General features: G+C 46.7%; 1 protein-coding gene and 1 non-coding gene across 7 annotated transcripts in view; both read left to right on the plus strand.

Annotated features, from left to right (window-relative positions):
- The window catches only part of Pip5k1a (phosphatidylinositol-4-phosphate 5-kinase type 1 alpha), a 45,897-nt gene extending 31,064 nt beyond the window's left edge, over positions 1 to 14,833 (plus strand). For 5 of the 6 annotated variants that reach the window (XM_052179820.1, XM_052179821.1, XM_052179822.1 and 2 more), the window contains 11 exons: positions 454 to 571; positions 741 to 893; positions 2,614 to 2,913; positions 5,289 to 5,494; positions 6,075 to 6,158; positions 7,811 to 7,859; positions 8,118 to 8,202; positions 9,157 to 9,300; positions 9,830 to 9,959; positions 12,945 to 12,990; positions 13,343 to 14,833. In XM_052179820.1, the coding sequence (XP_052035780.1) occupies positions 454 to 571; positions 741 to 893; positions 2,614 to 2,913; positions 5,289 to 5,494; positions 6,075 to 6,158; positions 7,811 to 7,859; positions 8,118 to 8,202; positions 9,157 to 9,300; positions 9,830 to 9,959; positions 12,945 to 12,990; positions 13,343 to 13,345 (1,318 nt within the window). In that variant the 3' untranslated portion in view covers positions 13,346 to 14,833. The remainder of the gene's footprint in view (positions 1 to 453; positions 572 to 740; positions 894 to 2,613; positions 2,914 to 5,288; positions 5,495 to 6,074; positions 6,159 to 7,810; positions 7,860 to 8,117; positions 8,203 to 9,156; positions 9,301 to 9,829; positions 9,960 to 12,944; positions 12,991 to 13,342) is intronic. The other variant, XM_052179824.1, reaches the window with a different exon arrangement.
- Positions 14,834 to 17,925: 3,092 nt separating this feature from the next.
- Positions 17,926 to 18,032, plus strand: LOC127683999 (U6 spliceosomal RNA). Its single transcript, XR_007977727.1, has one exon. It is a non-coding gene; the product is annotated as a U6 spliceosomal RNA (small nuclear RNA).
- Positions 18,033 to 26,529: the final 8,497 nt, after the last annotated feature.

The raw sequence follows: 26,529 nt of genomic DNA on the forward strand, positions 1-26,529 counted from the left end.
AAGTCCAGGACAGCCAGAGGTATTAAACAGAAAACCTGACTCAGAGGGAGGGGGGAGGTAGAGAGGGAGAGAAGTATATGGTGCATAAATATGCATGCATGCAAAACACCAATACACAGAATAAAAATTAGATGACTTTGGTGATACCTTTAATCCCAGCATTTGTGAGGCAGAAGCAGGCTGATTTCTGGGAATTTAAGGTCAGCCAGGACTACATAGTGAGACCTTATCTCAAACAAAAATGAATTTTTAGTTGACTTACTGCACTGGCTAGAAAGCAGTGTGAGTCTGAGCCTGACTCTCCTATGCTGGGCCTTTGGCCCACGCGCTGACTCATCTTCATCCTGCACATCACTCGGGTGTGGTGGGCCACCCTTTTGGCATCTGTCGAGGGTGGATGTCATGGGGACTAGGGACTGGCACATTAAGGTTTCTTAATGTTTAACCTTTTAGTGAAGGCAGCAACCTGACACCGGCTCACCATTACAATGACTTCCGGTTCAAGACCTATGCACCTGTTGCCTTCCGCTACTTCAGAGAGCTGTTTGGCATCCGGCCTGATGACTACTTGGTAAGTTTCTAATCACCCAACCTCTGATTCTAAGATCAGAGGATATTACAAAAGGAACTTCTTCTTCCACTATCTTGATTTAGTCCTTAAAATGGATGTAAATCTCCCTACTTTCTACGTGGGGCAGGCCCTGGCATGTTTGACCCTTAATGTCTTCTCTCCTTTTTAGTACTCCCTTTGTAGTGAGCCATTGATTGAACTCTCCAATTCTGGAGCTAGTGGTTCCCTCTTCTATGTGTCCAGTGATGATGAATTCATCATTAAGACTGTCCAGCATAAAGAAGCAGAATTTCTGCAGAAGTTGCTTCCAGGATACTACATGGTGAGTGAAGAATACCAGCAGAGGGGCCCTCAGCAGAGCCACGGTGGTGGCCCCCACCCCGACAGGTCTTGTGGGACCGTGAAAGGCAGTCTGTGCTCTGATTGAACACAGGAAAAAATTAGTGGGGTTGGGAAAATGGGCTGGCGGGGTCCGCACACCTGTATAGGGATGGTGGGCGCCTGTGTATCCGTGGAGGGAGCCTGCCTGGCTTGAGGGGAGCTCCTATATGGCAGGTTTTGATAAGAGACAGTCCATAGTTTCGGAGCTTTATTATAGAAAAATAGGAAGAGAAAAGGAGACAGAGAAGTAAAGAGAGAAAGAAGAGATAGAGGGGTGAGAGCTGGCCATGACCACGTGGAAAGAGGGGGAAGAATGGGTAGAGAAGGGAAACCGGGACAGGGGACAAGAGCATAAGGGCTAGAGCAGAAAGGCAAGAGAGCTGGGAGGGGCCTGGCAGCACCCTTTATAGTGGGCTGGGTTACCTGGCTGTTGCCAGGCAACTGTGGGGTGGGGAGCCTGGCCATAGTCAGGTGATCGGGTGTGGGATCTATCCAGAATACCTGGGGCCTGGCCCTGACTGGTGGCCAGAGGATTATGGAGCCGAGGAGTTGGGAGTTAGGAGCCTGAGTATCTGGGAGCATGGCTCACTGGTTTGGTCCCTTGTAGAATATTTTTTTTTTTTTTCTGTTTGGTTTTTCGAGACAGGGTTTCTCTGTGTAGCCCTGGCTGTCCACAAACTTACTCTGTAGACCAGGCTGGCCTAGAACTCCGAAATCCACCTGCCTCTGCCTCCCAAGTGCTGGGATTAAAGGCGTGTGCAACCACTGCCCTGCTCTACTGGGTCTCTGGAGTAAGCCTTGTTCAACCAGACCACAGACTGCCTTTCACGGTCCTACAAGGTCTCTCTATGTAACCCTGACTGTTCGGGGACCCTTCTGTGTACCAGGCTGGCCTTAAACTCATAGAGATCCACCTGTCTCTGTCTCTTGAGTGCTGAGATTCAAGGCATGTGCTGCCACCTGGCTCCAGTGCTCATTGGGAGTTTGCTCTTACTTAGAGGTTAAAGTCAAGACAGAGGATTTTTGTTGGTGGTTTTGGATTTTGACACAGTGTCTCCAGTGCTGGTCTTAACTACTGATCATTCCAGTTTCTGCCTCCCAAGTCCTAGGTTTACAGTTATGTGCCAGCACACTGGGTTTAAGTGGTGCTGGCACTGAATCCTAAGCTTTGTGAAGGCAAAGATGGCATTCACTGGGTCTTCCTGCATAGCTCAAAGCCTTTTTTTAAAAGATGTATTTATTGTGATACAGTGTTTTGTCTGTGTGTTAGAAGAATGCATTAGATTTCATTATATAAATCATTATATAGATTCATTATAGCTGGTTGTGAGCCACCATGTGGTTGCTGGGAATTGAACTCAGGACCGCGGGAAGACCAGCATGTGTTCTTAACCTCTGAGCCATCTCTCCAGCCCTCAGTGCCATGTTTTTAATTCCTGGCTCTCTTGCCTTTTTGCCTCTGTGGTATCAAGATTTTATCTGGCTTAATGCTGTTTTCTCTGTAAATTCTCTTAGATAACTTGAGAGATTTTGAACAAATATATAGGTCAACACATTTTACCCAAATCCCTTATAAATCAAAGGAACAATGGGTAGCAACTTTCGCCTTGAGTCTCACTGAAGTCAGCTAACCTGCCCACTACTTTTCCTTTATGCGTTAGAATCTTAACCAGAACCCTCGCACTTTGCTGCCCAAATTTTATGGATTGTACTGCGTGCAAGCAGGTGGCAAGAACATACGAATTGTGGTGATGAACAATCTCTTGCCTCGGTCAGTCAAAATGCATATGAAATATGACCTGAAGGGTTCAACTTACAAGCGGCGGGCTTCTCAGAAAGAACGAGAGAAGACTCTCCCCACCTTTAAAGACCTGGACTTCCTACAAGATATCCCCGACGGCCTTTTCTTAGATGCTGACATGTACAGCGCTCTCTGTAAGACTCTGCAGCGTGACTGTTTGGTGAGTTGCTGTGTTTTCCTCTATTTCAGACAAATCACTTTCATCAGAAGCCTTATAATTCTCTGGCATTGTGTCTCTGGGAGCTGGAACTTAGCTCCCTGTGTCCCGGGCTGAATTTCTTTGTTTGTTTGTTTATTCTGGGGATTGTGTCTATGTGGGGGGGGGGTGGTACACAGTTGCACTTTGCTGTGCTGAGCACAGGTGCTGTCATCTGTGTGCTGGCGTGTGCTTGCCTGTGGATGGACGTGTAGAGGCCAGCTCAGCATTGGGCGTCTTTCTTGAGGGCACTCCACTTTACTTTCTGAGACAGCATCTCACTGAGCCTCATGTTCTCAGCTTTGCTGAACCCAACCATAGAATTATTTTTGTTGCTACTTCATAACTGTAATTTTGCTACTGTTATGAAACAAAATGTCAGTCTATGTTGTTCAGTGGTCTTAGGTATCCCCTATGAAAGGATTGTTTGATTCCCTACAAGGGTCAAGACTCACAAATTGGGAACTGCTGGTCTAGACCATCAGCATTACCCATTCCATTTCCTGTTCTTCCAGCAGGCATTCCAGTGCCTCTAACCTGTAGAAGATCCTCCTGACTCTGTTTCCCTAATTTGGAGATTACAAGTAAAAGCCATTATGTCCAGCTTTCTAAACCTGACAGACAGACTGTAGACCAAACTAGCCTCAAAGTCAGAGAGTCGGAAATCTGCCTACCTCTGCCTTCCAGTGCTGAGATTAAAAGTGTGCACACCACTCTTAAACACCTAGATGTGTCTGCCCCACCCCGCCCATTCTCAGGAAATACCTGGACCTCCATCCTGTTGAGCGTCTCTCTGTGCCATGTGTTACACTTGTTTGTACACTCTGCACTGCTTCTTCAGTGATGCCCTCTATCTGTGTGTCTGTCTCCCGTTTGTCTGTCTGACAGACAACCACTTAACTAAATGAGCCAATAGTTATGCTCAGTCAGTTGTGGCCAGTTGTTCTTCAACCTTTCTTGTGCATCCCTGTTATGACACCCTTGGCTGAACTGCGTTGTCATGTGAGCCGTGGGAGCTGAGGTGTGTGTCGGGTGCACTCAGGCCCTTGGTCTGCTACGCCTTGCCACTGTCATTGCTGAGTCCTTTCCAGCTTCTTTAATTGGCCACACCTGCCCTGTATATTTCTTCATATCAGCGATATAAGAGTGTCCCTTCCTGAGCCTGATGTGTGTTTCTTTCTCTAGCCTTTTGCAATGGTCTTTTCTCACTTCGTTTACCTGGTCTTTTTATTTCCAGTTTGTTGTTTGTGACCCTATTTCAGTGATCTTTTTTAGCCTTTTCTGTGGTCTTTTATATAAACATTTATTGTGTGTCACTGTACTATATTGCAGTTATCTTTATATTTGTATTCAGCAGGTGTTGAAGTAAGTCGAAGCTGATCATGTAAAGTCCTCCCACACATCTCTTCTGACCCACGTCTGTCAGTCTACTACCCACCCACCCCACCCCTGTATTTTTGAGATTGGGTCTCACAGCCTAAGCTGTTCCTCTTCTCCTTATATGCTCCTGCCTTCTTCTCCTAGTGTTGGGATTGTGGGCTTATGTCACCATGCTCAGTTCACGTATCGCTGGAATGGAGCTTAGATCTCCAACCATCCAGGCAAGCACTCCACCAGCTGAGCTACAACCCCAACCTGTGGTGACATGATCAGCACAGTCTGGGTATATAGTCATTGTGCCTTGACAAAGACAGTGTTGGGGCTGGAGAGAAAGCTCGGAGGTTAAGAGCACTGACTGCTCTTCCAGAGTTCAATTCCCAGCAACCACATGGTGGCTCACAACCATCTATAATGAGATCTGATGCCCTCTTCTGGTGTCTGAAGACAGCAACTGTGCACTCAAGTAAATTAAATAAATTTTATTTATTATAAATATATAAAATTAAATAAAATAAATAAATTAAATCTTAAAAAAAAAAGAAAAAGATAGCAGGGCAGTGGTGGCGCACGCCAGGCGTGCCAGGCACCAGGCAAAGCCAGGCGGATTTCTGAGTTTGAGGCCAGCCTGGTCTACAGAGTGAGTTCCAGGACAGCCAGGGCTATACAGAGAAACCCTGTCTCAAACAAACAAACAAACAAAAAGTTGTATTGCCTGCTTTAGTGGCTCCGACCTATAATTCCAATTACTTGGAGGCTTAGGCAAAATAAAGAACCACGAGTTTAAGGACACCATGGGGAGCTTGGTGAGCCCTTACTTCTGTTTTTCAAATGGGAGAAAGGTAAGGAAAGGACTGTAAATAAAAGACCTACCAGAGTAAAAAGATATGAATCAGCGAGAACCTGAAAGTAGCCTTGACAGCTCCCAGATGTTGATGGATCGTGTCCTTTGTCCCCATTAGGTGCTGCAGAGCTTCAAGATCATGGACTACAGCCTGCTGATGTCCATCCACAACGTGGACCACGCACAGCGAGAGCCCATGAGCAGCGAGGCACAGCACGCAGCGGACACTCGCAGGCCGGCCCCGCAGAAGGCTCTCTACTCCACAGCTATGGAATCTATCCAGGGCGAGGCTCGACGGGGCGGCACCGTGGACACTGAGGACCAGTGAGTGCTCGAAGGAACCTAGCTTCGGGAGGAGTAGCTTTGATCTGACAGTGAGACCAACAGCACTAATGCTTACAGAGCCATTGACTTTTAAAAGAACAGAAGAGGACATTGGGGAGAACTGTCTAGGATGAAAAGATTGAAAATGTTATTAATTCTTAGAAGCTTAGGTGCATATTATAAATCACATAAAATCATATTACAGCATATTTTAGGCTTCTCTGCCAAAGGCCTCTCTTACTGTATTGGGTTTGTTCAATGATTCTGGTTACTGAAAGCTCAGATGGTTTCATTTGATGTTTTATAACATGACTGCCAAGGAAAGTGTCTCTCACTGGGAGCAAATTCAGATACAAAAGCGCAAAGTATGTTTGTTTTTATTTGGGGGATTAGTCCAAAATTGCTGAGTAGTGTTGAGTTTAGTCTTGTTGGAGCTCTGTGGGAGAACAAGGAGGTTCTGTGCATGCTCCTAGGATGTGGTCTAGGGGATGAGGCGGCTGTTTAGCTCTTAGCTCCATGTTCAGATTTGACTGATAGTTAGGTAGTGAACAGGTCTCTAACTCTTCCTCTGATTCTCCAGCATGGGTGGCATCCCTGCCCGCAATAACAAAGGGGAAAGGCTCCTGCTCTATGTCGGCATCATTGACATTCTTCAATCCTACAGGTGAGGCACGGCATGTGGGTCACAGGTGAGGCAGGGCACGCGGGTCACAGGTAGGGCAGGGGGTGCCTGGAGCTGCTCATTCGTGGCTTTTCTTTTTATTGATTGATTTATTTTTATTTATTTTTTCATTTTGTGAATGTGTTTTGCCTTTTGCCTATATACTAATATCTGGTGCCTGTGGAGTGTAGAGAAAGGTGTTGGATTTCCTAGGACTGGAGTAAAAGGGGGTTGTGAGTTATCTATGGGTGCTGGGAACTGTACCTAGATCCTCTCTCTTCAAGAGCATCAAGTGCTCTTAACTGCTGAGCCACCTCTCCAGTCCCACATACTTCTTTTAGAGGTATTCTTTATACATTTCTTTATAATGCAAGAACCATGAGTCACAGTCTGGTGACCCATAGATTTTAGGTGGGTTTATTTCCTGGATTTTGCACCTCATGGCCTCTTCAACATGATGTGTGCTGTGTGGAATGCTCAGCCTGTCCTCAGAGGCGCAGGGTGGAGCGCTCCCTCTGCCTTGACTTTTTGTGAGAAACCTGTGGGTTGAGTCATGCTTTACATAGGAGATGGCTGGGAGCACCTTCCATAGGAGCACCTTCCCTAGGAGCACATTCTCGTTTCCACAGAGGAAAAGTAAGATCTCCATGCTATGTAAAAACAAGCAGCCTGCTGGGTGGTGGTGGCGCACGCCTTTGATCCCAGCACTTGGGAGGCAGAAGCAGGCGGATTTCTGAGTTCAAGGCCAGCCTGGTCTACAGAGTGAGTTCCAGGACAGCCAGGGCTATACCGAGAAACCCTGTCTTGGAAAAAAAAAACAAAAAAATACAAAAAAACAAGCAACCTGTGGAAGGATGAGGCCGAGAAGTGTGGGTGTGGGTGAGGGGTCTGCAAACGTTAGGCTCCATCTTGTTCCTGACATACTCTCCGGACTGAAGCAGGACTGAATCGTTAATATTTGATTTTCTGATTATTATCTAACTAAAACTTCTTTTACATTTATTTGTTTATTGTATGTGTTTGTGAGTGTTTATACTACAGCCGTCATGTGGAGGTCAGAGGACAGCTGTGGGGATTGGTTCTCTTGGTCGTGTGGATTCTGGGGATTAAATGCAGGTCATCAGACTTGGTGGCAAGCCCCTTCACCCACTGAGCCATCTCACCAGCCCTCTTATGCAAATGTGGCTGTGCTTGCCTCGTTTTGTCTGCCTATTCCTCCAGCGGCCTTTGCTCTTTCTCCTTTGGTGTGTGGTGTGTTCTGGGTTTTGTTTTGTTTTTCAGATAAGGTCTCACAGAACTGGGGCTCATGGTGTGCTTGCTTACAGGCAAGTGCCAATGCACTGACTCCGCCTTTTCTAGCAGTTGAACCCAGGGCCTCAGACATTTAGCAAGTGGTCCCTCCTGCTCATGTTCCATGACTTGTCGGGGACTTAGAAACTGCCCTTACCCCCATGGCAGGATCATTGGCTTATCTAGAAGCAGCATTGGTCTGTGGAGTAAGTACTACTTTGCCTGTATACACAATGGATGTACTTGCCCAGTGTTTATCTATTTAAGGTTTTCTGATATCTTGGTCTCTTTAAGTCCTCTAAGATAAATAATTATTATAGTCTTTCATTTAAAACATACTGTGTGATACACATTTTTCTTGGCAGGTTTGTTAAGAAGTTGGAGCACTCTTGGAAAGCACTGGTCCATGATGGGGTGAGTGTAGCGTCCCCTAAAGGCCTTCTTCCCACCTCTCCATTTCTTGCCATTTGCCCCCTCAGTTTCTTCCATTTTGTTTTTCATTTATGGGTTTTACCCCACTGGCAGAGTTTCAATCTAAGAGAACGTGCTCTTGAAGGACACAGCCCCCTGCTGGGCCTCTGTTTGTCTGTAGTGTTGTCTCCTATTCAGCAGACATAGCCTCTTTCCTGCTGGGCCTCTCTTAACCCTGTAGCCATGTCTCCTCTTCAACAGGACACGGTGTCAGTACATCGTCCAGGCTTCTATGCTGAGCGGTTCCAGCGCTTCATGTGCAATACAGTGTTCAAGAAGATTCCCTGTAAGTGGCTTCTACCAGATGACCCCCCAGTGGCTCCCTTGCCCCAAGAGATGGGGGGCAAGAAACCTCTGTCAGGGAGCTGCCAAGGCCAGAGGCCCCTCCTGCTCTGCCTACATCCTGTGAGCGCTGCTTCTCGTCTTTGTGTCAGTCACTGTCTGTCCCAGTCGTTTCCGAGTTGCTGCTCCCCCCTGGCTCTCCCTACATGTATCGTCGAGGTGAGGGCTATTTCTGGGGAATTGGTGGGACTGGAAACAAATGTGTAGCTGTGGGGACAGGCTGTGTGACAGGCTCAGATGCCCAGAAGCAGACTTGTATGTAGGAAGGACCGGCACGGATGTTAGCAGTGCTCGTAGCTTCTTCCACGTCCAGGTGTCAGATTCTAGATTAGTCCAAGTGATGGAAACCTTGCTGATGACCCTTGAAGGAGTTTCTACTCATTCCTGTCAACTTTCTCAATCCAGAAGTGCCAGTGTTCCCTTTTCAGACCCCTGTGAGTGACACTGGCAGATGCCAGGTCTTCCTCCTGCACTCTCATCATGGGCAGGAGTTGTTCCAGAGTGAGGTGAAGGAGACTTAGCCATTGCAGACGTGCTGCACAGTGAGGAAGGCTGTTGTCAAGGTAAAGCAGCCGTGGAAATTTCAGTGCTGCATTACATGCTAGGAAGGGTAGAGATCATCATTGACCATAGGGCTGACTGGGTGATGTTGATGAAGAACAAGGAAGAGTACCCATCAGTGAGAGCCGGGCCAGAGAGCACTATGCGTGTGTCACTTTCGTCTTTGCAGAGTGATGTGGCTCGACCCTGTTCTCTGGGTAGTACTTTGTAAGCCATCTTTCTACACTAACCCTTTTTCTGTCTTTGCTCCAGAACAACTTTGGGTATGTGTTGGTGTCTGTCTTGGTGACGGTTTCTGAGGCAGGTGCTAAGTAGGCTCTCTCTCTCCCTTTTGAAGTGAAGCCTTCTCCTACCAAAAAGTTTCGGTCTGGCCCATCTTTCTCTCGGAGATCAGGCCCCAGCGGCAACTCCTGCACTTCCCAGCTGACGGCCTCTGGGGAACACAAAGCACAAGTGACTACAAAGGCGGAAGTGGAGCCAGGTCAGCTCAGGGCTGGGGTCCCCTCGCATTGGACACTCCCCTGCTTCTGAGCCCTGTGTTCTCTCCCTAGGACATCTGTGTCCCGTTTCTATGCAGTATGAACTAACTCACCTTGTTGGTTTGTTGGGTGTTTTTTGGGGGGGGAGGGGTTCCAGACAGGGTTTCTCTGTACAGCCCTGGCTGTCCTGGCATTCACTCTGCAGACCAGGCTGGCCTAGAACTCAGAAATCCGCCTGCCTCTACCTCCTAAATGCTGGGATTAAAGGCGAGCACCACCACCGCCCGGCTATTCTTTGTTCTGAGACAGGGTCTCACTGTGTAGTCTAGGCTCTCCTGGAATTCACTGTGTAGCCAAGCTGACCTCAGCCTCATGACCCTTTTTTCTTAGCCTCCCAGGTACTGGGATTACCGAGTGAGTCACCATGTCCCTGAGTCATTGTACATCTTCCCCTGTTTTTTTCTGACCACACAGTCTTTAATTTATTGATTGATTCTTTATTGATTGATTTTTCTTTTCCTTTTTCTACAGATGTACACCTTGGGCGTCCTGATGTCTTACCTCAGACTCCACCTTTGGAAGAGATAAGTGAAGGTTCACCTGTTCCTGGCCCCAGTTTCTCACCTGCAGTTGGACAACCTTTGCAAATACTAAATTTGAGGTTTGTTTCTTGACCTGTTACTCCAGATAATGTTTTCAAGTCATCAGAAATCTTCATTTTTATGTATTTCAAGAATCTATGCTGGCTGGACATTGTGATGTGCTGGGGAGACATGGGCAGGTAGATATCTGAGTTTGAAGCCAGCCTGACCTCATAGTGAGTGTCAGGACAGCTAGGGCTACATAGAGAGGCCCTATCTAAAAAGAGCGAGAGTTTATTGTTTGATTGGTTGGATTTGAAACAGGCTCACTGAATAACCTAAGCTTACCTTCTCTATGAGCTTCCCATGTCCTGGGATTGCTATCATGTGCTGTCATACCTGTTAACAGCCAAGCTTTTGAGGGGCAAATATAAGCATGACTTAATTTTGTTATCTAGTATGTTATCTACTATGTCATAATAAATGTTACCACACTTAGTTTTTCATTTTGGTTATGTCTAAAATAACCATAATTGGGTGCTCTGGGGTAGCCTTTCGCCCCAGCACTGAGCAGGTAGATGCAGGAGGAGCGTAATTCAAGGCGAGGCTGAGCTGTGTAAGAACTTGTCTCAAAAAGCAAAGTTAGAGCCGGAGAGACGGCTCAGCACTCACTGCTCTTAGAGGTCCCAGCACCCACATGGTGGCTCACAGCCATCTGTGATGGGATCCGATGCTCTCTTCTCACTGTCAGCTACAGTGTACTCACATACATAAAATAAATTTAAAAAAAAGAAGAAGAAAATATTTAAAAAAATGCTAAACAAAAACCATATGTCCTAGTTTCTTGGGTTAGGAATCCAGAGTGAGCTTGTGTAGGTCTTTCGCTGAGATTTCTCCTGAGAGGATAATGAAGCTGTTGGGTGGGAGCAGCATCGTGTGCTCAGATGGAGAATGTCCGTCTCTCTAAGTTCTCTCGTATGGTTATTGAGTAGGATTGTGTGCTCAGATAGGGAACGTCGTGTGGTTATTGACGTTCTTGGTTCCTTACTGCTCCGTGGCTGAGGATACCCATCTGTTTGATGCATGGGCCTCTTCACTAGGTAATTCAGAACTTCCTGGTAGCTTCTCTGTCAGTATTTGTGAAAGAGGTGTCTAAATAGAAGCTGTACACTTAGACCCTAATCTTAGAAGTGGTAGAGTGCTATCAGCTGTGCTGTGTTTTCATTAATGACAGGGTGCTGACTGCTGATAGCAGGAGCGTCAGGAGCCTTATTTGTTGGCGTTTGAAATGTCTGTCTCTGAGATTAAGCTCAGCCTCCCAGCGCTAGCATTACAGGTGGTACTGCACCTGGCTTAGGTGTTTACGTTTGGTCTCGAGACCTCAGGCACAGTAGACAAGCACTATTGAGTCTGGGCTATGTTTCCATTGGCGGCTTTGTTAGGATAACACTACATAAAAGAATTTGTACTATGCATTGCATAATGTTACTTCAAAATTTAGCATTTAGAAATAGCAGACATTGTCGACTTGTTTGAGGTGACTTGCTGAGCCTCTGGCTCAGGTGCTTTCCATTGGTTTCGGTGAAACTCAGGCAGGGCCTGTGTAACAGCGCCTTTCCCTCAGTTCTGTCCGGGCCATTAGTGTAGCCACAGATCATTGAAGTTGCACTTGAGATCCTGTGCTCCTCCCCAGCACCACATAAAAGAAGGACGTGTGAGCCAAACATGATAGCACACATGAGCCCAGCATTGGGGGTGCAGAGGCCAGCCTCACCACGTGGAGTTACAGACTCTTTAAGGCAAGGAAATCCTGCCTCAAAAACAGAAGTTTGGAAGGAGCAGCAAGGATCACCTCCCCGGCTCAGTTCTGTGGAGTGAGTAGCCTGGAAGGAGTCAGATCATGCCAGCAGCCACGTGACGGAGCCAGAAAGGGCATCGACTGCTATAGCCAGGCTCTGTGGCACAGGCCTGTAACTGTAGCACGTGGGAAGAGGAAGCAGAAGAATCCAAGAGTGAAAGTCACCCTCAGCTACTTAAAGAACTACCCCAATTGCTTGAAATTCTGTCTGGAAAAAAAAAATCTACTAGAAAAACTAATTAAACAATGGTGCTTCTAAATCTATTAGCTTCAGACCTTTGAGATGGCTTAGCCTTTAATCCAGATGATCTGAGCTTTATCTTCAAAACCCATATGGTGTAAAGAGAGAACTTATTTTGTGGTTTGTCCTCTGACCCCAATTTCATGCTGTGGCATGTATGCAGGAACACACACACACACCAAATGAAAACACTTTTTAAATCTAGTCGCTTCTTCAGTTATTGTGAGCTTTTGTTTGTTTGTTTGGGGTTTGGTTTGGTTTCAGTTTTTTGATGCAAGGTTTCTCTGTGTAGCCTTGGCTGTCCTGGAACTCACTTTGTAGATCAGGTTAGCCCCAAACTCAGGTTAGACCTGCCTGCCTCTGTGTCCCAATGCTGGGATTAAAGGTATGCACTGTCTTGCAATGTTGTTTTGTTTTAGTCTTCTTGGTCTATTTGTTAGATATGGATAGAATGCAAAGAGTCACCTGCCTCTTGCCTCCTGTGTGCTGTGGTTACAGGTATGTCCTGCCACACCTGGGCCTTTGACTTTGTATTTTGAAGTAGTGTCTCATAAGGCTGCCCAGGATAGCCTTGAAGGCACTTTCTAGATACATAGATGTCAGTTAGGTGTCCTTCTCCTTAGCCTCCACATCGCGCGAGTGTAGGCATGCACCACCGTGTCTTGTCTGTCTTTGAGTTTCTTTTCTGTGGCCTTGGACTCTCCTTCATCCTTGGCGTGAGTTTCAGGGATCACACTCAGGGTGCCAGGCTTGCGCAGCAGGCACTTCTTACCACTGAGCCGGCTCTCCAGCCCCGGTCTGTTTTCCGGATCTAAGTGAAATGTAAAGAGGCAATAGAATTGACCTTGGAGGAAGGACATGCTGGGGCTGGAAGCCAGGACTATGGGTGCTGTGTGAGTATTCTGCTTCAAGCTACACCTGAAGCCCCCTTTTCTAATTCTCTGCCATTTTATTTCCTTCTGTTAGTTCAACCTTGGAAAAGCTTGATGTTGCAGAGTCAGAGTTCACCCACGTAAGTATCTTGAATCAAGGGGTGCTTAAAGGGTATGAAGCAGGTCACTGACGGAATGGAGCAAACGTTGATTGAGAAATACTGGTGTACTCATGAACCCTGCTTCTAAAGAGTTGTATGGTCAGGCATAGTGGCACACACCGTTAATTCTAGTACTTGGGAGGCAGAATTTGAGGCCAGCCTGGTCTTTTCTAGGCCTGCCAAGACTACATAGATACTTGAAAGCTAAAGCTAAAGAGAAAGAGAAAGATAGTCATTTGCTGGCTAGGATGAGACAGTCTGCAATTCTGCTCCTGCTTCCCCGCCTCCTGCTCACGGTTAACTTTATGTTCTTTCTCTGTTTGGGGAGCAGTGAGCCTCGGAAGACCTGAAACAAGACTCCGCTATTGCTTTGATCCCAAGATGTCAGCCCTTGCCCCAGGAATGCTGAGTCGTCTTCTTGGTCATCAACAGAGGAGAGAATGTGGAGCTAGCGGGGCTCTGTCACTGTCTCCCCTTCCTCTGGGCAGTAGTGCCTTTGAAAGTTGAAGACAGCATCGTCCCTACCACTCCAGAAGCGGGTGGCATGACTTTTCCACTGCCTGCCATGGCTTCTATAGCTGACTATTTTTCAAACCCCATTCTTCGTGCTGGACGTGGGCACGCTGGACTAGGTGGTTTCCTCCTCTCCACCGTTCACCTAGAGCTGGACTCTTACTTCCTCAGGACAGCCTGGCCGGACATTGTTCCTACCTTCAATCTTCCTGCTGGTCTTTGAAAAGACTGCCGATGATTTTTATAAAGGTGTTTTGTGGGGGAGAATAAGGACGATCCTTACTCCCACCCTTCTTTTTTCCTTAAGAAAGGAAAGTCACAAAGCGTACACAGTGTAGCCCGAGCCAGTCTCAGCTAAAGTCCTCAGGAGTTAGAGGAGAGCCCGAGTGTGTGGAGCCGAGGCTGGGCCGCCCACCAGCAGCTGCTCTGTCTCCCTCCCTCGGGGCTGAGGGATGGAGAGGGCTTGGCCACACGCACACGTTTTTGAGACCGTAGGGCAGCCATGTTAGGAGAGGACCTTAGCAGGACCCTGCCAGGTCGTACAGTTATGACTATTCTGCAATTTGGAATGGATCCTATTAGTTTTTTCTAAATATAAAGAATTATCAAATGATTTTAGACCATTCTCCAAAGGAGATTTCTTTGTTCTTCCTATATTCTCCAACAGTATTCCGCTCTTTGTGGAGCTATGGTGGAGGGAGATGTTTGTGTCTGTTTAACAGGCAGTCTGTAGCTATGAGGCTAGAGAATATTTTCTTAAACTCCTAGGGAGCCAGACTTGCTCTGCACAGTTGTCGCCATGCCCCTGGGCCTGCCCCTTACTTTGTAGAGACGTTGGAGATGGGGCTGCGCCACGGGCCCTCTCCTTCCTCAGTTGTGGCCCATCTGGCCCAGGCTGGTGGGGCAGTGCATGGTGTTTCAGGCTGGCTGTTGAAACCCCACGTTCGTTCCTTCTCCGTCCCGTCTCACCTTGATAGCAGGTTAGCCGACCCCCATGTAACTGTCTATATTAGACATCCCAGCCAGCTTCTGGCTGCCTGTCTTTGCTGCCGTGTTCTTTTTTTACAAGAAGGAAAGAAACAATTTCTTGCTATTTTTTTTCATAATTTACTATTTATGATGTATTTAAGTGTTTTATTCAGGACAGGGTTCTGTAAGGGGTGGGAGGGAATATCTGAGGGAGGGCTGGGACTTAGGGAAAGGACATGGGATTCAACATTTTTATGGAGTGTTACTATTTGCCTCTACTTTGTATTGTTGAAAAATGACAAATGCAATATAAAAGTAATAAATATCCGGTTTTAATGTATTACAGTTCTATCGATTATTTAGACCCATTTTAAATGCTTTCATTAGTGTGGTCATCATTTCATTGCATGTTCATACATGTACGTAATATCCAGGCTCACCCTCACCTGCCTGCCCTCCCTGCAGTCTTGTTTGTAGTCCTGGGATTAGTTCTTGGGAGCTTTGAACTTGTGCCTGACTGCTGAGCCTCACCCCAGCTGTGTTGGAGCTTTTCCACATCCCCTGCTCCAGCTCTCTCTGCCGCCCAGCCTTCAACTGACATTTAACCCACGCTGAGAGCAGTGGCTTCAGCTCCAGCTGTACAGTCCCCTCAGCATCAGAGCAGGTTTATAGATTGTGACTCAGTCTTAAAAGGATTTGAGAATCCAGGTTGTTACTCACAACCCTCCCGTAAGTCCAGTCCCAGAGATCTGACACCTCTTCTGGCTGCCAGACCTGTATGTGATACACACATATGTATACATGCAGGCAAACACATCAAAGCATTTTGTTGTTTTGTTTTGTTTTTTTTCGAGACAGGGTTTCTCTGTGTACACCTTAGCTGTCCTGGAACTCACTCAATAGGCCAGGCTGGCCTCAAACTCAGAGATCACTTGCCTCTCCCTGAGTGATGGGATTAAAGGCTTACCCTCCCACCCCCACCCCCATTTGTTTTATTTCAAAACAGGGTTTCTCTGTGTAGCCCTGGCTGTCCTGGAACTCACTCAATAGACCAGGCAGGCCTCAAACTCAGAGATCGCCTGCCTCTCTCTCCCTGAGTAATAGGACTAAAGGCGTGCCCCACTACCACCCAGCATTATTTAACCTACATGTATATTATAAACAGACTTAGGAGTATTTTAGTTTTGGGGTGTTTTGTTTTGTTTTGAGACAGGGTTTCTCTGTGTAGTCCTGGCTGTCCTAGAACTCACTCTGTAGACCAGGCTGGCCTTGAACTCAGAAGTCTGCCTGCCTCTGTCTCCCAAGTGCTGGGATTAAAGGTATGCGTCATCACTACTTGGCTGATCCTTTAGATCTTAACAGATGTTTTCAATAATTGTACAAAATGCTTGTCTCAAAAGACTGAGAAGAACTCATTAATTCCACTCTCACTTAAGGTTGCAAACCTTTTTAGTGAGAGGCCTGAGTTTTCTGAACCCCTAATCTCTATTTAAAGAAAATCTTCAGCTGGGTGGTGGTGGCGCATGCCTGTAATCCCAGCACTTTGGGAGGCAGAGGCAGGTGGATTTCTGAGTTCGAGGCCAGCCTGGTCTACAGAGTGAGCTCCAGGACAGCCAGGGCTATACAGAGAAACCCTGTCTCGAAAAAAAAAAAAAAAAAACAAATCCAAAAAAAAAGAAAATCTTCTCAGAGCTGTGTGCCCCACTTTTTTGGCACAAGTTGAGGGGTTCCTTCAGGTATCACAGCCAGCAGTGAAATGATCTGTGAAGAGGTGAGATTAAATACTCTGTTTGACTTCATTAAACTGGATGAAACATCTAAAAAGTCTGATGTCAGGATTTATCGCTAGCATACTTAAACAGTGCAAGTGGAAGAAAGGTCACTGGTGTGACACAGTCCCCACTGTTGTGGGCGGTAATTACGTTGAAGGCAACTCAGGGTGTGTGGCATTTCTTCCAAGAAGATGGGTTCTGGAGATAGGCTGCCTGTACGAGTTTAGAGGCCTGGTCTCAGTCGTACAGATAGTGTAGAGGTCATTTAGGTTGCTAGCTACCTCTGTCCTGTTTGTAGGAGCTTGATTCAGCCTGGCCCAACAGGTAACATAGATTGCTGGGGTGTTAGTCATCTCTTATTTCCAGCCTGATGAGCAGAAACAGATTTTACTTTTCCATTGAAAAGACAAGTCGGGAGCTGGGCTGTGGTGGCACATGATTTTAATCTCAGCACTCAGAAGGCAGGTGCAGGTGGATATCTGCTTTTGAGAACAGGCTAGTCTACAGAACCAGTTCCAGGACAGCCAGAGGATGACAGAGAAGCCTTTGTCTCCAGGTTCCCACTTAGGCCTGTGGATGTCCAGTTTTCCCTGCACCACTTGTTAAAGACGCCTCCCCCTCTCCCAAGTGTGTTTCCATGTCTTTGTCAAATATTAAGTGGCTGAAGTTATGTGTACTCATGTTTGGGTCTTCAGTTTTGTTCCATTGGTCTCCGAGTCTGTATTTGTGCTGGTACCATGTTTTGTTTGTTTGTTTGTTTGTTTGTTTACTATGGCTTTGGAATATATCTTACGATCTGAAATGATAATCCTTCCAGGATTTTTCTTTCTTGACCTGGATTGTTTTAGCTATCCAGGATTTCTTGTGGTTCCATTTACATTTTTTTGGTTATTGTTGGTTTTTTTTATTTGGTTGGTTTTTTGGTTTTTGGATTTGGTTTTTTTCAAGACAGGGTTTCTCTGTATAGCCTTGGCCGACCTGGAACTCACTCTGTAGACCAGGATGGCCCCGAACTCAGAAATCTGCCTGCCTCTGCCTCCCACAGTGCTCCTTTCCATTTACATTTTAAGATAGGTTTTTTTCTTCTTCTATTTCTGTGAAGAATGAGATGGGGTTTTGATTGGGATTGCACTAAATCTGTAATAGCTTTAGGTAGAATGGTCATTTTTCAGGGTTAAGTCTACCGCTCTGTGAGCATGGGATGACTTTCCGTTTTCTAGTGTCGTTCTCCATCTCTTTCTGACTTTAACTTAAAGTTTGCCTCCCTTTGAGATGGATAAAGGGAAAACCATATCCTCTAGTTCGTAATCAGATGTAGTCTAGGTATAATGAATGATCTTTCTGCCATCCTTAAAGGCATCTGGATGCTGGGGGTAGGTGACCTCTGATGATGGGGTCCCTCTAGTGGTGAGTGATGAGTAGAGCTTATAGCTCTATTCAAGTGCAACCAATATATTGCTGTAAAACAAATCTTGGGTCTGGTTTTGTTTATTTTTAAACATTATGCATCCTGGGCTGCCCTAGAACTGTCAATGTAGACCAGGCTGGCCTCAAATGGCTATGAAGTTACAGAGATCTGTCTGTTTCTGCTTCCTGAGTGCTGGAATTAAAGGCATGTGCCAGCACACCCAACCTGTTTTTCTCTCTTAAGATTTATGTGGTGCTCGCTTCGGCAGCACATATACTAAAATTGGAACGATACAGAGAAGATTAGCATGGCCCCTGCGCAAGGATGACACGCAAATTCGTGAAGCGTTCCATATTTTTATTTGAAATGTAAATAAATTATATCGAATAAAAAAAAAAAGCAAGCAAGCAAACAAAAAAAAAAAAACAAACAAAAAAACAAACAAAAAAAAAGATTTATGTGGGCTGGAGAGATGGCTCAGAAGTTAAGAGCATTGACTGCACTCCAGAGGTCCTGAGTTCAATTCCCAGCAACCACACGGTGGCTCACAACCATCTATAGTAAGACCTGGTGCCCTCTTCTGATGGGCAGGCAGAACACTGTGTATATAATAAATGTTTAACAACAACAAAAAAGATTTATATTTTTATATTTTAATTATGTGTAAGTTCCAGTGTTTGCTAGGGATGTGGATGTGAGTTGGGTGTTCGCACAGGTCAGAGGTGCCAGTCCCCTGAGTCGGGCTGCAGCAGGTTGTGGGTTTCTACTCAAGCTCATCGTGGTGCTAGAAACCAAGCTCGTACCACTCAGTCCCTGAGCTGGTGGCTCAAGCTCTTGTTTTTGAGATGGGCCTTGCTCTGTAGGCCAGGCTGGTTTTGAATGACCAGCAGCCCATTTTTCCTTCTGTAGCTTCCCAGGTGCTAGGATTGTAGGGCCTAAGAGTGTGGTTTGATTTACAAAAACAATGTATCTGAGTTACAGTTCGTTCCTATTGCTGTGATTAAACACCATGACCAAAAGCAAGTTAGGAAGGAAAGGGTTTATTTGACTTACACTTGCACATCACTGTTCATCATCGAAGGAAATTAGGAGAGAAATTCAAAGGGGACAGGAACCAGGAGGCAGAGCAGAGGCCACGGAGGGCGCTGCTTGCTGGCTTGTGCCGCATGGCTTGCTCAGCCTTTTAGAACCCAGGACCACCAGTCCAGAGCTGGCCCATCAACCCCTAGTTAAGGAAACACCCACAGGCTTGCTTACGGTCTGTTTATTACGGAAGCGTTTTCTCCTTAAGGCTCCCTTCTCTCTTATGGCACTAGCCTGTGTAAAGTTGACATCAAACTAGCCAGGACAGTTTTTCTTCTTTAAGAAGTATTTATCTTTATTATTTTAAATTATATTTATGTGTGTGTGTCATCTGTGGATGTGTGAACATGAGTGCAGGCGCCCACAGAGGCCAGAAGCCTCAGATCTCCCGAGATCTGGTGCTGCATCTGACTGAGCTGCCTGACGCGGGTGCTGGAAACTGAGCTCAGTTTCTCTGAACAGCAGTGCCCACTCCTAACCGCCTGGCGTAGCCAGTGTACTGCTGCTGCGAAGACACAACATGGCCTTTGCAACAGTTAGAAAAGGCAGACGCGGGCTGCAGAGAAAGCTCAGTGGTTAAGAGCACTGACTGCTCTGCTCTTCCAGAAGTCCTGAGTTCAAATCCCAGCAACCATGTGGTGGCTCACAACCACCTGTAACCATATGACAGTGTACTCATCATATACATTAAATAAATAAACTCATTTAGAAAAAAGAAAAGGCAGGTAGATCTCTGAGTTTGAGGCCAGCCTGGTTTATATTGAGTTCTGGGACAGCCAAGGCTACACAGAGAAACCCTGTCTCTTAAAACCAAACCAAACCAAAACAAAAAGACTCTAATTGGGTCTGGCTCACAGTATCAGAGATTTAGTCCATTGTGGGAGCACGGTGGGAGCACGGTGGCATGCAGGCAGATGTGGTGCTGGAGAAGCTGAAGGAGCTGAGAGTTCAGATCTGGATCCACAGGCAGCAGGAAGAGAGAGCCACTGGGCTCGGGCTTTAAAAACCTTAAAGGTCCCACTGACATACTTCTTTCAACAAGGTGACATTAATCTTTTCAAATAGTGCCACTTCCTGTGACTTAAGTATCCAGGTCTATGAGAATGTGGCGGGGCACCCTCATTCAAACCTCCATACCATCTCTTCAGCCCCCCATTTTTGGTTTTGTGCTTTTTGAGACGGCTTCTCTTTGTGGCCCTGGCTGTCTTGGAACTCACTCTGTAGAGCAGGCTGACCTTGAACTCAGAGATCCACCTGCTTCTGCCTCCCAAAATATCAGAATCAAAGATGGGAGCCACCACTGCTACCTCTCGTTGAGGGGTGGCTTCGTTCTGAGCCTGTCACATTCCTTAATAGATGACCCATGGTCTTGGCATTGCCAAGATCCTGAGGCCCCACTGTGCCGTAGGCTTCATCTTTATAGTTCCATGGACTTGAGGAGACCCCAACCCTGTCATGGGTCTCCTGACTTCAGAGACTGTCTCTGTGTCTGTCTCTGTCTGTTTCTCTTGGTGTGTGTGTATCTGTGTGTGTGTGTGTGTGTGTGTGTGTGTGTGTGTGTATGAGTGGATGTCAGGAGACAACTTGGGATCTTAGCCTTTCACCTCGTGGGTCCCTCCCAGGAATTGACTTTACTTAGGTTGTTGGGCTTGACAGCATATACTTTCACCTGCTGAACTATTTTGCCAGCCAGATTTTGTATCTTTATCCCTTCAAAAAAACGGTATCAGAAAAGCCGGGTGTGCTGGCACACACCTTTAATCACAGCATTTGGGAAGCAGACCCTTTCCTAATGTCCTAGGACAGGGCAGGAAGTTTCTCCTTAATAACTATAGCTTCTTTTCCAGCACTAGCGTTGCCTGCATTTTTGAACTATTTTTTATTAACAGAATGCAATAACCCTATCACAAATTGAATGTCTTTCCCTTGTGATGATTCCTGTTAACTGTCATTCTGATAGAATCTAGAATCACAGGGAGATGGGCTCTTCTAGTCAGGGTTTCTATTGTTATGATGAAATATCATGACCAGAGCAATTTGAGGAGAAAAATGTTTATTTGGCTAATACTTCCACATCAATGTTCATCGTTGAAGGAAGTTAGGACAAGAACCTAGAGACGCAGAGGCCGCGGAGGGGGCTACCCACTGGCTTGCTCCTCGCGGCTCACTCAGCCTGCTTTCTATAGAACCCAGGCCCCCTCCCACCCCCCCACCCCTGCCCAGGGATGGCCCCACCCACAATGAGCTGGGGGACTCTCCCATCAATTACTAATTAAGAAAAGGCCCTATAATGGGAACTTATGGAGGTATTTTCTCAATTAAGGTTCTTTCCTTTCAGATGACTCTAGCTTGTGTCAAGATGACATAAAACTAGACAGAAGCCTCTAAGCATGCCTGTGTGTTGGGGGGGGCGATATGTGTGTTGACGTCAGAGGAGTTGGGAGTAGCTTCTTTCCTAAGACCTTACTTTGAGGCATGGTCTCTCTTGCTGTTCCTGCCATGCTGGGTACTGCAGGCTAACGGGCACACAGACTTCCAGGTGATTCTTCTCTTAGTCTGCCATCTTACCATAGAAGTACTGGGATTAGCCAGGTGGTGGTGGTGCACACTTGAAATCCCAGCACTTAGGAGGCAGAGGCAGGTGGATTTCTGAGTTCCGGGCCAGCCTGGTCTACCGAGGGAGTTCCAGGACAGCCAGAGCTATATAGTGAGACCCTGTTGAAACAACAAAAACAAGGGTCAACAGAAGCCGGTGGTTGAATTGCTTCTGTATTTTAGCACAGCAGCAAGGAAGAAACTAAGACACCCCCCTACCCCACCCCCCACCTCCCATCCCCCCTACCCCCACCCCTACCCTCCCACCCCCCCCCACCCCCCCCACCAGGAAATCTCCACCAAGCTCAATAGTTTGAAATGTAGTTTCAGTCCATCTCTCAGGACATAGAGGAATGCAGCTAGATTATATTACACAATTACATAAATTACACCAGGGAAACCCAATCTAAATAGCCCTGCTTTCCTGTGACCCTGCTGGAGGCAGCCCTCCACAGTCCACACTAATCTCAGCCTTCTGGTGGTCCCAATCTCCTGCCAGAATGGCTCATTAAACTCTGCTTACAGCATCCGAAGGTTTTTCTAGCCCAGTGTTCCAAACTCTTCTACAGTTTTTCCAAAAACCAGTTCTGTGGTAAATCTGACCACGCGGCTTTTAGGCCTTTGGAGTTTTTAGGTTGGAGGAACCAGAGGAGTTTGGCACGTTGGGCTCGGAAAGCTGTTGAGTGCTTGGGAAGGGCTTTTTGGAGAGTGTGGAAGATAAGAATACAGATAGTGCTTTCTGGGCTAAGTTGCAGAGGATTAGGACGGAGGAGCAGGGCCGGCCATTCCTGTGGTGTTTTGGCCACAGTCTGGCTTCATTCCGCCTGTGTTGTGATAAACTGGATGAAGCTGGAGGGGAGGTGTGACTGGTTTGTCTGGCAGGAGAGGGTTCAAGCTGGTGCTGAGGAAGCAGGTGTGTTTGTGAAGGGATCGACACCACTGAAGACAGGTCTCCTGTCTGCCCTGGGATCCTGGGAAACCTGCTCTCAAGACCAACCCCCTCATCAGAGACTCCATCTACCTACCGGCCCTAACTGATTTAAAGGAAGAGTCTTGGATCTGCAGGGTGCTTAGTGGGTAAGAACACTTGCTTTCTTACAGAGGACCTGAGTTTCATTCTTAGCCCGCACAGCCATTTGTAACTCCCACTCTTCTGACTCTGAAGGCGCCTGCACACATGTGGCACAGATGCACATAAATAAAAACAAATCTTCCGGGCTGGAGAGATGGCTCAGAGGTTAAGAGCACTGACTGCTCTTCCAGAGGTCCTGAGTTTGATTCCCAGCAACCACATGGTGGCTCACAAACATCTGTAATGGAATCCCATGCACTTTTCTAGTGTGTGTCTGAAGGCAGATGCAGTGTGTTCACATAAATAAATAAATAAATTTAAAAAGTGGAATCCTTTAAAAAAAATCTTCCTTGCCTCTTGAAAACAAATACATAAGAGATTATTTCCCCAAGGTCAGTGTCCTGCTGTAGTTAAGGGGGCAGCCCCAAGACCTGACATCACAACTTGGTGATGTCTTCCGCTTGGTACTGGTTTAGGCAGACAAAGGGCAGTCAAGGTGGAATCACTGCGGAGAGGCTCTGTGGGGCCAGTATGCAGCGCTGTGAGGCTGAAGCTCCAGTTGTAATGCAAACCCCTGGATACTGGAAGCTGCTGTGGCTGTGTGACGTCTGTCAAGGAGGGCTGCGGCTGCAGAGTAGAGCGACGCTGGTGGAGAGGCACTGCCAAGCAGCTTAAGTCGCGAGCGCCAGATGCCTCGCGTGGGGCTGTAGCATTTGGCGCTTTTCCTGCTGGAATTGGGAGATTTATTAGGCCTTTCTGTTGTTTCAAAACAAGGTCTTTTGTTTTTTGTTTGTTTGAGACAGGATCTCTCTACACAGCCCTGGCTGTTCGAGAACTTACTGTGTAGATCAGGACAGTCTTGAACTTACAGAGATCCACCTGCCTCTGCCTCCCAAGTGATGGGATTCCCCTGGCCTGAGACAAGGTCTGTTTATATATCGTCTGTTTATATATCGCTGGCTGGCTGGAGCTTGCTATGTAGACCAGGCTGACCTGGTTTCAAACTCACATAGATCCACCGTCCTTTGCCTCCTGTGACTTTTAACTTATTTGTTTGTTTGTTTTGGTTTTTTTTTGAGACAGGGTTTCTCTGTATAGCCCTGGCTGTCCTGGAACTCACTCTGTAGGCCAGGCTGGCCTTGAACTCAGAAATCCGCCTGGGATTTCTCCTAGAGTGCTGGGGTTACAGGCGTGGGCAGCTGCTGCACCTGCCACTCTGGCTGCTACTGCCTCCACCTAACTTTATTTTTTGAGACAGGGTTTTCTGTGTAGCCCTGGCTGTCCTGAAACTCACTTTATACACAAGGCTGGCCTCCCAGTGCTGGGATCAAAGGCGTCCACCATCACCTTGCTGAGGCTTCACTTTTAAAACGTTCAAATTGTTAATGACAATGGGAACTTTTAAAGTTGGACCAAGTGCATTTTTTATTATAGGGTGGCCATGGGCTTACAGAGACAAAGAGTTAGGGTTTATAGGATGGACTGATAAGGGGTGGATCTGTGATGTGTGTGTGGAGCCAGATGTATCCAGAACTTTCTCAGAGGCCCCAATGAGAGGACAAAGGAATCTTTACTTCGGTGTCCTTGTCCTGGACTGGACCTGGCAAGGACAGTGTAGGGCTGGAGCCAGTGTCTCGTAGGAGTCAAGGCTGTGGTTTCTGGAGACAATGGAAGACCTGAATCTTCTCCTTGGGCTGGGATTATCAGCTCCAACACCTGTGTCTTAGGTATCCTGTGTTATTTTCCAACTTTGTTGCATTTAGCTCTCTGCTGACCTTGGCTGTCTCCTCTCCCCCAGCCCCAGCCCCACTGATCTAGGACACTTTCTTTTTTCTTCTTTACAGGATCTCACCGTGTAGCCCTGGCTAGCCTGGAACTCCATCTGTGGACTAGGCTGCTCTCAAACTCAGAGATCCACCCGCCTCTGTGTCCTGATGATGCTGTGCTTCTTAATAAATGTGCTTGGCATCAGTCCTCAGCGAAAGCAAGCCCTCCTGGGCCTGGCTACTGCTTTGCTGTCATTACTCCCTGTCCTGTGTCCCATCCTGTACTCTCACAATGTCTTTGTCAGGGTTTCTATCCCTGCACAAACATCATGACCAAGAAGCAAGTTGGGGAGGAAAGGGTTTATTCTGCTTACATTGCTGTTCATCACATTGCTGTTCATCACCAAAGGAAGTCAGGACAGGGACTCAAGCAGGTCAGGAAGCAGGAGCTGAGGCAGAGGCCATGGGGGGGATGTTTTCTACTGGCTTGCTTCCCCTGGCTTGCTCAGCCTGCTCTCTAATAGAACCCAAGAGCACCAGACCAGAGATGGCATCACCCACAAGGGGCCCTCCCTTCTTGATCATTAATTGAGAAAAATGCCCCACAGCTGGAAGCACTTCCCCAACTGAAGCTCCTTTCTCTATGATAACTCCAGTCTGTTTCAACTTGACACACAAAACCAGCCAGTACAGGACCCTTATTCCTAGGAATTTGGGTCAGGGACATTTTAATTGTCAACTTGACATAACCTAGAACTCTGTGGGAGAAGGATCTCTGAAAATGTCTGCGTGTGAGGGATTATCTTTTTACTGGTTGTTTGTTTCATTTTTCAAGACAAGGTTTCTCTGTATAGCCCTGGCTGTCTGGAATTTGCTCTGTAGACCAGGCTGGCCTCGAACTTAGAGATTCACCTGCATCTGTCCCCCAAGTTCTGGGATTAAATGTGGAGCCACACCACTACCCAGCAAGGGATTATTTTATTTACATTGATTGATGTTGGGGGATCCGCCCACTGTAGGTGGCACCATTCCCTGGGCTTTGGGGTCCTGGACTGTATAAGTTTACGAGTATATAAACATATAAGGGTGTGAGCAGAATTAGCATGTGTGCACTGATTTACTGCTCTTTTCCTTGACTATGGGTATGGTTTGAGTAGCTGCTTCAAGCTCCTACTACCTTGACAGACTGTACCTAGAATTGTGAGTCAAATAAACTCTTCTGCATTAAGGTCCTTCTGTCAGGGTATTTTACCACAGAAATGGAAAAGGAAACTAAGACAAAGCACCAATTCAATCATTACAAGGGTACTAAAAGACCAGCAAAAGAGCTCCGTAGGTGAAGACACCTGCCACAATTGAAACCTGGTAGAAGGCAAGAACTGGTTCACACAAATTGTCTTTTGACCTCTACAAAATATGTACATGGACAGCTGCATGGAAGTGGTGCACACACATATACCCAGGTGCATACACACACACACACATACACACATACACACATACACACACACAATAAATACATCTTCAAAACTAAATATTTAGGGGCTGGAGAAATGGCCCCATGATTCAGAGCACTGGCTGCTTGTGTAGAAGACCCAGGTTTGGTTCCCAGCGCTCTATGGAACCTTATAAGCACCTGTAACTCCAGCTCCAAGGAACTGACACCTGGCGCCTGAGGGTGCCCGTGCCCACACGTGCATACCCTCACACAGGCTACACAGCTAAGTAAAGGTAATAAAAAGAAAGTCCTAAAAAAGTAAATAGGAGGCTTGAGAATTGGCTCAAGACTTAGAGCACTTGTTGCACTTGCAGAGAACCCAGGTTCGATTCCCAGCACCCATGTGGCTGTTCACAAGTGTCTATAACTCCAGTCCCAGGGAATCCAATTCCCTCTAGACCTCTGCAGACACTGCATGCACGTGGTACACATATGTACAAGAAAGCAAAACACACATACATGTAAAATTATAAAATAAGCAAAGCCTTTTAAAAACAGAAAAACTATAGCCCTAACAGCAGAACAAATAAGGAAGCTTGGCTAAAGGATACTTTATTAAAATCTATAAAGTGTTTACAAGAAATAGAGACTAGGACCAGGATTTCCAGTTTTATGTCCTGGGTTGTGGAGTATTAATCAAAGCATTTTGAGCTTTTTTGTTGTCGTCTTGTTTTTGTAGACAGTGTTTCTCTGTGTAGCGTAGCGGGGCTATCTTGAAACTTACTCTATAGGTCAAGCTGGCAGCGAACTCAGAGGTGCACCTGCCTCTGCCTCCTGAGGACTGGGATTAAAGGCGGGCGCCAACACTGCCTGGCAGAACTTTGGTTTTTTTTGTTGTTTTT

This window comes from Apodemus sylvaticus, chromosome 4, assembly GCF_947179515.1.
Source record: "Apodemus sylvaticus chromosome 4, mApoSyl1.1, whole genome shotgun sequence".
Lineage (NCBI taxonomy): Eukaryota > Metazoa > Chordata > Mammalia > Rodentia > Muridae > Apodemus > Apodemus sylvaticus.